The 10,804-nt window shown below is 36.9% G+C and overlaps 1 protein-coding gene across 1 annotated transcript; it reads right to left on the bottom strand.

Moving 5' to 3' along the window:
• Positions 1-2,693: 2,693 nt before the first annotated feature.
• Positions 2,694-10,425, bottom strand: rap1gapl (RAP1 GTPase activating protein-like). The gene is made up of 19 exons (XM_074653308.1): positions 10,191-10,425; positions 10,000-10,032; positions 9,786-9,876; positions 9,568-9,603; positions 9,425-9,472; positions 9,049-9,246; positions 8,871-8,968; positions 7,986-8,064; positions 7,565-7,618; positions 7,387-7,470; positions 6,588-6,688; positions 6,363-6,492; positions 6,089-6,250; positions 5,042-5,113; positions 4,326-4,412; positions 3,724-3,879; positions 3,547-3,633; positions 3,439-3,458; positions 2,694-3,356 (listed from the first exon to the last, which is right to left on the bottom strand). Exons 1-19 carry the CDS (start codon positions 10,259-10,261, stop codon positions 3,278-3,280), a joined length of 1,686 nt encoding a protein of 561 aa, XP_074509409.1. The 5' UTR covers positions 10,262-10,425; the 3' UTR covers positions 2,694-3,277.
• Between the last annotated feature and the right edge of the window lie 379 nt (positions 10,426-10,804).

Below are 10,804 nucleotides of genomic sequence, written 5' to 3'. Positions count from 1 at the left end.
AATGCAAAACATATATTTATTTATAAATATATTGAGTATTCTTTATATGTACAATATATGTTGGTGTACCTTGCATAACTGCATGAACCCATATTGTACAATATAACTCTGTACATTTTTTGTCATTACCTTACTCTGATGACTTGCACTGAATGGAATCAGCCAGGGATGCATAGTCCGGACAGTAGCTGCTGATAGCCAGCCTCAAGCACACTTCCAAATGATCATCAGTCAAGGTGGAACGGTATTTGGACTTAATAATCTTCATGTGGGAAAAGGCTGACTCGCATAAATAAGTGGAGCCGAATAATGCAGTCAAGGAGGTAGCACATTTCCTCATGTTGAGGTACTTTTCCTCTGTGAGTAAGTTCCAGAACTGTCCATGAGCCCTGGACTTAAGCTGAATGTCAGCTTGTAGTGTCAAAATCTCATCCTCCACTCCAGATGAGTTCAGGTGAAACAGTGTTGCAATTTGTTGGCTGACGTCTCTATTTTTTTTTTTATTTTTTTTTTAATGCCATGCGATCTACCCACACTACCTTTGCGATCGACCGGTAGATCGCGATCGACGTATTGGGCACCCCTGGGTTAAACCAATGCCACTTTCCAAAAGTGACAAAGAACACTAATATTACCCCTCCTGCCATTATTATATTATATAATACTACACTACAATACAATTATTGACCAAAGGATTGGTTTATACACTTAAGATGAATAAAACAATTACAATTTATTATACATGTATGTTATATACTCATAATATACTTACTAGAAAATATACATTATATCTATATATTATATAGATATAAATTGATTACATGGTAATATATATTTTTTTCATTGTTTATAGTCATTCCCAACAGCCTTTACTGATGTAAAATACAGTATATCACAGATCTGTGCTCCCAGTAGACCACTTACACTTACACACCAAAAACTGACAATAACCTGATATTTTCAGGTGGAATTTCATTCATTCATTCATTATCACTGTGCAATATAATTTTCCACTTGTGCAATTTTGTTAATAGTCTGTTTATTGTATATACTGCTCCTATTTTAATACTTCCTTCTATTTAAATGGTTAATATTTTGTTACACTTTGTTTAGCTCTTCTTCTTCTTCTTCTTCTTCTTCTTCTTCTTCTTCTTCTTCTTCTCCTTCTTCTTCAATACTACAGTTTCTCTAATAAACTTGTTTCTTTTAAGTAGATAATTAAGTAGATATTAAAAAATATATATAAGATAAGATAAGATGAACCTTTATTAATCCCCGGAAATTCAGGTGTCAAAGCAGCAACATCAGCAAACAGAGTGAAACACAGGAGAGGTAAAGGTATACAAAAAATATAAAAACAATAATAGAGATATAAAAGATACAGAGTGAATGGGTGCACATAGTGTGTACAGTCCGTCAATAAATAAATGTAGTATGTGCAATAAATAAATGTAATATGTACATGTGTGCAGTCTATAAAGTGGTATATAGGATGTATAGTGTAAGTAAGTGTAAAGTGCGCCAGTGGTTAGAGTCCAAGATGGTTGCAGATAGTGCATGTTTAAAGGCAGATAGTGCATGTTTAAACTTCTTAAAGTATATATATAGTATATATATAGTATATATATATATATATACTATATATATACAGTATGTACTATATGTGCTTTTTTGCTTGGGTATTTTTTTCTCTTATTTATTGCATGCCCTGTCTTATTATAAGATAAGATAATATAAGATAAGATATTCCTTTATTAGTCCCACAGTGGGGAATTTGCAGTGTACAGCAGCAAAGGGGATAGTGCAAAAAACAAGATGCATCAGCTAACACAGTAAAAAAAAAAAAAAGAACTAAACAAAGTGTAACAAAATATGAACCATTTAAATAGAAGGAAGTATAGAAATAGGAGCAGTATATACAGTATTGACAATAAACAGACTATTTACAAAATTGCACAAGTGGAAAATATTGCACAGTGAGAATTACACCTGAGTAGTAAATTCTTACTTCTTCTGTTAGAATCTGTGCTGCTGTGCAACTGCAATTTCCCCACGGGGATAAATAAAGTGCTATCCTATCCTATCCTGTAATTGTGTAATTTATTATTATTATTATTATTATTATTATTATTATTATTATTATTATTATTATTATTATTATTATTATTATTATTAATAATAATAATAAATTACACTTTCATATTTGCTGAGAAACATACAAATATGAAACTAACAAAAAACAACTAAAATTATGCGTCACATTCAAATTATAACTTCTATTTATTATGTCTTTCTGTTACAGTATTCAACAGTTACGGGACATTGTTACACTTGTGTTTGTCTAATTTGTCACTTTTTTGTCCATTGCACTAACAAAAAATAAATAAATAAATAAAGAAGTTACGTTCATAATTCCAAGATGTATTCCCAAGAATTAAGTACAGTTTTGAGGTTCTTCTACTTTATGCTTCTACTACTCTATATTTAAGAGGAAAATATTTCACTTTATAATTTATTTAGAATATTTCACAACATTTATTTTACAGCTACTAGTTACTTTGCAGATTAAGATTTTACACAGAAAAACCTAAAATGTTTACACATTACAGCATCAGTAATAATAATTCTAATTATGTCATATAGTACATTTAGCTCGTAATGTGTTTTTAGTCTTACTTATTAACATTTCAATGCAGACTTTCGCTCAAAGTATTTTTTATAAATGTAAAAGTTCTTCCATCACAGTATATTCTTCCTCCTCTCTTCTGCTTATTGTTACATTCAGTGTAACATGTTTGTTTCTTAAATTGCCAACATCATCTGTCTTTTCAATAATCATGTTTTACTGGTATCATTATACCCATCGTCATCATCAAAACAATCATTCTTCATTTTGTGCTTATTGTACTAATCATCATCAATCATTTCCTCTGCTGTTCCTCAACGCTGTCTCCTCTCCTCTTCCTCTTTTTGCATCCCTCACTGAAGTAAAACATTTTTTATTGACAATAAAAACACACACGTGCAAACTCAAAACATTTCAGCCTTTCCTGGCAGTTTTTTATATCTTTAACATTTCACTGAAATACAATGTTAAGCTTTTCATTTATGTAGAATATTGCTGCTATGACAGTCAAATATTTATATTCTCAGAAATTCTATTTACTTTTACACTCTATTTACAATTAAGCCATCCAGCAGGATAATAAAGTAGTAACCATATAGGCTAGCAATGTCTATATATTAACAATTAAAATCTACAAATTCATATTTCCTTTTATGTCTCTTCTTGAGGACTTGCTTGATCTTTGAGTTCAGCCGGCCCCAAACTGTCAGCAGGTCCTGGAGATTTGTCACTGAAAAGCAGGAAAAAAAAAATAGTATTTCTAACTCAACTCATACAAAAAGATAACATTTTCACATTTTCACAAGTCGTACCTCTCTCCATCTTTCTCTGTCTGTAAAGGAAATTAGGAGAGAATATTAGTTCAAACCTTTCAATAAGTATTTATTCAGTCACATTCAATCACATTGTGAATGTTGTACCTTAGGCTTCTGTGAAGCACTGCTGCCACCAACCTTCCTGGGTACCCCGAGAGTCTCAAAAGAGTGACTCCGCACTCGTATGGCTCTCTGATGACAGAGATTCAGAGGGAAAATGATTAAGTGAAAATAGTAAAGTCAAGTACGAGAGAGTATCTGAAATTTGAGGCCAACATTTACCTTAAAGTTTTCAATGAATCCTCCACTCCCCTCAGATGACCCCCGTGCACCCTCAGAAGTTGGGAGAGCAGACAGTGATGGATCCCCCATCATGCACTGGGAACGGGTGGAGAGTTCAGCCTGCAGGCTCTCCAGGAGCAAGGAACGAGTGCGGAGCTGCATAAGAGAGGTCAGACAGGAGAGCACAAAGCAGAGATAAAATATTATTATTGTTATTATTATTATTATTATTATTATTATTATTAATATTAATATTAATATTAATATTAATATTAATATATTATTATTAATAATAATAAATCCCCCCCTCCCTTAGAGTCCCACACTTTCATATATGCTGAGAAACTAACATATGAAACTATCAAAAACAATTACAATTTTGTGCCAAATTCAAATTATAACTTATATTTATTATGTCTTACTGTTACAGTATTTAACAGTTAAGGGACATTGTTACACTTGTGTCTGTCTAATTTGTCCCTTTTTTGTCCCATTGCACTAACAAAAAATAAATAAATAAAGAAGTTACGTTCATAATTCCAAGGTGTATTCCCAAGCATTAAGTACAGTTTTGAAATGAAATTAAGCATTTTTCACTCTACCTCTAGTGTGCTGAATCGTTGAGCTTTATAGCAGGAAATCTCTGCATTGATGAGTTTAGTCAGAAGGAATTCTCTCAGCAGGGAGCGCTAAAAGTCAGGACAGAAGAAACCCAAGACTTGTGAAGTATCTCAATAAGTATTGTGTACTGTAGTGATTCAGGTAAGCAAGTTGTGGACAGGTGGAGTAATAAAGTTTACTGGGTGGATGATCAAAGCAAGGTTTGTTAACAAGACAACAGGCCTAGGCAGGCAAATGTTAAAACAGGCAAATAAGGACCAAAAACTATAAGGCGGACAGGACCGTGTCCCAATTCTATACTACAGACTGTTCTAAGAGGGTTTTGAGTATATAGTGTGTTCACACTAATGACACAAATTAAATTATAATCAAAGCAGACAGCATACATATTCTATTAATAAACTATTCTCCCAGAATGCATTGCACAAAAGAAATGAGGGAGCTGCTCACAGCTGGAAGAATTTAAATAAGTTGTGGATGGTGGTGAAACTACTCCAAAAATTATGGAAAAAATAAACAAGAATTAAATCTTTGGAAAAACATTTTGATGTCTATATTTGTGAAGTGTCACTGGTAGACTGACAACAACTAAAAATTATGAAAATTATGATTTGTCTGTTGCTGCTACATATATTTCTTGAAGTACTGTATTTTAGAGAAATGAAAACAGCTTGTTGACCTTTGTATTGTTTCTTACATCTGTGAAGGTGGGAGGGTCCGAGAGGACCGGACCAAAGGGAGGAACATCCTCTCTGGCTGTGACGGACACCTGAGAAGAGGAACAAATATTAGAAATGGACTGATAAACCGGCCTGGCTAAAATTACTTGTTGATATTAGCTGATAACAGATGCATTAATCTATATCTCTACTGATAAGCAGCACAGCAATACCAAAGTTGTTAAGAATTGCATAGTTTGTCCACCAGAGAGCAGTGACAAGTTTATTTTTCTAATGTAAAATGTCCCAACATCGATCAAAATTACAAATTTAAGATATCTTTATTAAAAAATGTTTTTTACGTTAACTGTTTATGATAAACAAATTAATATCAGCTGACATTTTAGACTTCTTTTAAAACTCTCAAATAGTAACATCGGTATCAGCCTAACAAATCCAGCAATGGTCGGGCTCCACAAAATACAGTATGCTTTTTAATATAAGGGCAAATCTGTTAAAACAAGATGCACTCCAGTTTTATTGATAGGGATGATAGAAAGGGCTGGGCAATATGGCCAAAATCTTTTATCATGATATAGGTCTTTTCATATCTCAATAATGATATATGTATTTATGATATAGCATGTTATCTGGTAATTCAGTAAATAAATTGTCTATATGAAATAATCACATGGTAAATCCTATTTTTGTATACTCCGGTTTGAATTGAATACTTGACAAATGAAAAGTACGGAGTATTTTCTCATTAAATTAAGAACCTTAGTGCAAAAGGAACATAACGGTTTCAAGTGAAATTATAGAGAAAAAGTAAATAATAAATAAATATTTCCATATATGCACAGGTTGTTAATCGCATTGAACTGAGTGGTAATGTAAAGTGTGATGTAAAAACTAAACCGCAATCTTCAAATTATATTCCCTCAAAATATCATAAACTGTGTATCACGATATCTCAATATATGATTTCATGCCGATACCATTCTATTGAAAGATGATAGATTTTCATATTGATTTATCGCCCAACACTAATGATAGATTCAACCGTGCTTGTTTTTTTAACTCACCTGGTATGCAGTTTCACCGGCCTCCTCTGGACCCTGAATCCTCCGGACCACCAGGAAACAGTGCAGGAAGTGAGACTTGATGACGTCAGATAAAAACGGGGTTTGGCCCTCCTGGTAGACCAACGCTACTATGTCATTACCAATGTGTCTTTTTCTTTGTAACTGTGTAGGGAGAGAAAAAAGTGTGTCAGTGTCTAGTCTGTAACTAGTTCGATAAATACCCTTAGATACTGTCCTGCATGTGAATCATCAGGCTGATGATACAGTAACCAACCTGCTGCGGGTCGCCGTCTGTGAAGGGCAGTTTAGTTGCGACATGGAACATGATTTCTCTCCCGTGAAAGGAAGTGAAGACCGCTTCACTTCCTGTCTGGCCATGACACACATCCAGTCCTCCTCGGAACCTGAGAAAACAGAGCGAAAAGAAAGAAATCATGTGATGTTACACACTGTATGTGTCATTCGTCCGGCTAAACAACGTCAACATAGTGTACTTTACCCGGTGAAGCCTTGCAGTTGAATCGTCTCTCCCAAAATAGAAAGGAACTCTTTGAACTCTTCACTTTCCTCATTGTTCCCAAGTATGTCTTCCTCAGTGAACTAGAGAGAGACGGATGTTGTCTGAGTGGTTATGATATGGTGCCATATTTCACTCATTTCCTATGAATGTTGCACCTGATTCGACTGTTATCAGGCCATTAAAAAGGCGTTATCGGTTGCTATAAGCACCATACTGTAGATATGGGTCAGTAGGGGCCTACTACGCCTACTACGTTGTAAAACTGAATGCTAAAGCAACACATTGTAAAACTGAATGACATGTTACGTTTTGAACACAAACAAAAAGGCTTTGTTAGGTTTAGGCAACAAAACTACAACTTCTTTAGGATTAGGCAACAAAAACACTTTGTTAAGTTAAGGGAAAAACATTGTGTTTTGGCATAAAATAACTACATTTCAGAAGTTAAAATGAAACTTAACATTTGTGAACACAAAGACAACTTTCTCACGGGATGCGAACCCCGGTCTCCTGGTTTCACGCTGTTATACTACAGTCCCTGATTTCGGCTTCTGCTCCTGTCATAATTACTACGGCCCCTGGAGGTTGCTGGGTTCTTTCTGGGTTTAGGTTCTTTTATACCTTCTTTCAGTTATCGACCATGTGACTAGATGATAAAACCTACTAGTGGGTGTAGTAGGCACCTATCGACCCACATCTATGGTGCTTACAGCGACCAATAACACCTATTTAATAACCTGACATCAGTTTAATCAACATTTCCTGCACACTTTCTTACCTGCCCATCCTTTTGGTACAAAATGCCAAACTTGAAATTCGGAGACACTCTGTGTTCATCAAATGTAGTTATGAGTTCTGGAGCCTGAGGGATGAGTGAGAGGGAGGAATTAATCTTTGAGAGGATTTAAAATAAGTGGTCTTTTATTTTCAGTTATTGGTCATTTTTAGAGCATTACCTTGAGGTAGCTGACCACTTCAAACTTTGAGACAGTCACTCTGTCACAGAGCATCTACAGAGAGGATGAGTCATTTTACAGACTTAATAACTAATTACATTTATCAAACACTGTGCTGAAGTACAATTCTGAGGGATTTTTCTTGAGTATTTCTATTTTATGCTACTTTATACTTCTATTTCCCTGTGTTTCAGATGTCTTTTTACTCCCTTACATTTATTTGGCATTATAGATATTTTTTTACATACAAATTCTACATGCACATTTTTTTTCAGGTTACCTGTTTCATGTACTACCGTCACGATATAGCAACCGTTTTATAAAAATAACTTTTTTTAATCATATTTGCTCCAATCTTGCCTACTTCGGCTTTGAATGGACATGAATACTTCCTCCTTTCCGAATAAGTAGTAGTCGATACCTTTGCTAGTTCAACAGCAGATGGGATGTTGGGGAAAAGAGAGTCAGAGAAAACTCCATGCAGAGAGCACTCCTTCATTCTGTGAGACAAGAAACACAATCACAGTATTATCATCTCTGATGCAGGATTGCTTGGAATTAAAGGGTACCTTCAGTATTTTTCAACCTGGACCGTATTTCCCCATGTTTTTGTGTCTAACTGACTAACAGTGACAACGATTTCTGAAATTGGTCCAGTATTGAGGTAGAGCGCTGCAAACGGCAGCTGCCCACGGGGTGCAATATGGTGCTATTGGGGCAAGCTGGCACCGTCATTTACGTCCACTAAAAGTGCTTGTTTTTGCCTTGACCGACTCTGATTGTTATTATAAGTGTCCGACATTATGGAAAGAGTCTCGCTCAAGGAGATGTCTCGTTCTGAAATCCGGCGAGGTGATGTGTTGCCGGAAGACAACGGAGGAATACATCCATGGTGGAAACGTGAGTGCCAGCCGGGCAGAGTTTTTGCATTGTAGTACAGAAAGCGTAGCTTAGTGTTATCTAAAATATGTTCATTGTCATGGCTGAATATCTAGATGATTTCGACAATGTGGATGAGGTTGTACTTATTTGAGCCAGAGTATACGGATATCCATATTTCACAACGAGACTTCTCCTTGAGCGGGACTTGGACACAATAACAAACAGACTGGATCAAGCAAAAGGTAAGACAAATGTTTTATTTCTCTGTAGGGTCCCTTCTATAATGTTGTCACAACTGAATGCGTTGAGTTGAGGGGGACTTTAAGGAAAAGTATGGTTCTCTGGGAAACGCTTCTGCTTGTATTGCAGCTTGGATTATACAAAAACGGTCTCATAGTTGGCTAAAATGGGTTAAGATCTCAACCTTAGTATCACCCGCAGCTTGCTCTCCTCTTCCTCCAGACACACAGAGAGAACCAGAGGCCCCAAACATGGATCCACTGCTGTGAAGGAGTGATGGTACTAAAGGGAACAAAAGATGATAAAACACAAGTCCAGGAAAGATAACACATTCCTTGAGACTTTAGATAAAGTCTGCTTACTCGTGAGCGGAAGAACTCGTGGTAGATTTTGGCCTCCCCATCTCTCTCCATGATGTCGTAGCTCTCTGGATCGAGGCCATATTGGGAGCAGGTGGGACTCATGTCTACAAGCCTCTCCAGAGGGGGGTCTATCCAGTAGCCCCCCAGCTCCGGAGGGAGGATGAGCGGCAGCTCTCCACCTATTGTTAAAAGCTGACACTAAAATAGACACAAAGGAGCACCTGATGATGATGAGGGTCTGTTGTTTTCTGCTGTTTGGGGAAACAAATGTCATGGCGTTCATAGAAAGGTCATTGTGTCAACACACACTCACACAGGATCAAACCCGCATAAAGAGTCAGTGCTGTGTTTTTTTATCCTCAGATTGAAGACTAACCTTTAGAGGAAGAGGGAATTCACACCGCTGCTCATCGATCCTGCTGCCCTGATGGACGAGGGGAGTATTGATAAGATGATAAGAAACTTCTCTTGCTCAGACACCAATGAACACTACACAAGATCAATGGTGCTGTAACTCACCTGCAGCTTCTCAATGATTTCAAACAGCTCTGTGTCCTGATACCAACAACAGGCAGCAGATGTCAGACACAAATGCAGACGGAGAGAAAGGGAAGGAGAAACGTGGGGAGAAAGAGGAACATGAAAAATAGTTCAGTTACGAATGTAAACTTCTCAGAAATGCAGGATACATTAAAATAAGACGGGACGGTGCACGCTGAACATGAAAATGATATCACCCTCTGGTTGCTGCTGGCAGAGAGGAAAGGCTTTCTGTCACTGGCGGGAGAGTCCAGGATGTCCAGTATTTTGTCCTCTGCAGATTCAGGTCTGCAGCAACAGGTTCATTCACAGCACAATTCATCACTTCTCATTCAGTTCTTAATTTACACAATAAAGCTGGAATGTTATAGCTAGAAATAGCTGCAACAAGAAAAGAAAATACAACCTCACCTCGTCTCATCCGCACATGTGAATCTGTCCACACTGTAAACAAGGAAGTGAGAACTACTCGGACAAGAAAAACGTACTACTAAACATACTTATATCTAAAAAATAATGTCATTTATCATTCAGTAAGTGCAGCTACTCAATTGACTTGAAAATGTCAGTCCTAATTTGAGACAAACAGTGTCTTTACTCACCCTCCATATGCCCCAAAAGTGAAACTTCTCTTTCTGGAGAAAGACATGTCATTCCTCTTTTCTCTCTCCATGGCTTTGGTGTCACTGTGGATGTTTGTACATGCCAGTTTGCTACCGAGTCAATCAGGGCTGGCTATGGTTGAATTAATTCACTCTATCATCCTGTCACTCCTCCTCCTCCTCTCTGCCCCCTGCCTCTCACTCATTTAAGCTTCCCTTTCCTCCCTCTGTCCTGCTGTCAGCCAGACATTCAGCAGCGTTAACCCGCTCATGGTCGCAGGTGCAAGCAGCTGCTTCAAACTATAAAACGGACACACTCGGGCTACTTCATGCCATCGATCCTCCTGCTTTAATAAACAGTTGTGTTGGTTTGTCAGCCTGACTGAACTTAAAGATAGATTTGTGAATAAATAAAGAAATGGGTGAGACATTTTCTCCCGGACCTGTTACCCTTTGAGTCTGTAAGGATCATCAATTATTGACAGCACACACAGGGAGGGTGAGGAGATAGACAGCAGGGGAGGGTGAAGTAAGCCTGAGGAGAGAGACACAGAGACAGATGAGGTGTGCACATTTAAATGGTTTAAATTACATTTACTTACATCACAGTTTAC

Source organism: Sebastes fasciatus, chromosome 12 (assembly GCF_043250625.1).
Source record: "Sebastes fasciatus isolate fSebFas1 chromosome 12, fSebFas1.pri, whole genome shotgun sequence".
Taxonomy (NCBI): Eukaryota; Metazoa; Chordata; class Actinopteri; order Perciformes; family Sebastidae; genus Sebastes; species Sebastes fasciatus.
This window is presented reverse-complemented; position numbering and strand designations above follow the sequence as displayed.

Excerpts from the sequence above, each read along its gene's own strand:
- rap1gapl (XM_074653308.1), bottom strand. The coding sequence starts at position 10,261 with ATGGAGAGAGAAAAGAGGAATGACATGTCTTTCTCCAGAAAGAGAAGT. Across the intron at positions 9,247-9,424 it reads AATTCCCTCTTCCTCTAAAG|TGTCAGCTTTTAACAATAGG; the intron begins GTTAGTCTTCAA and ends TGTCTATTTTAG. Across the intron at positions 7,619-7,985 it reads CTGCTGTTGAACTAGCAAAG|ATGCTCTGTGACAGAGTGAC; the intron begins GTATCGACTACT and ends TCCTCTCTGTAG.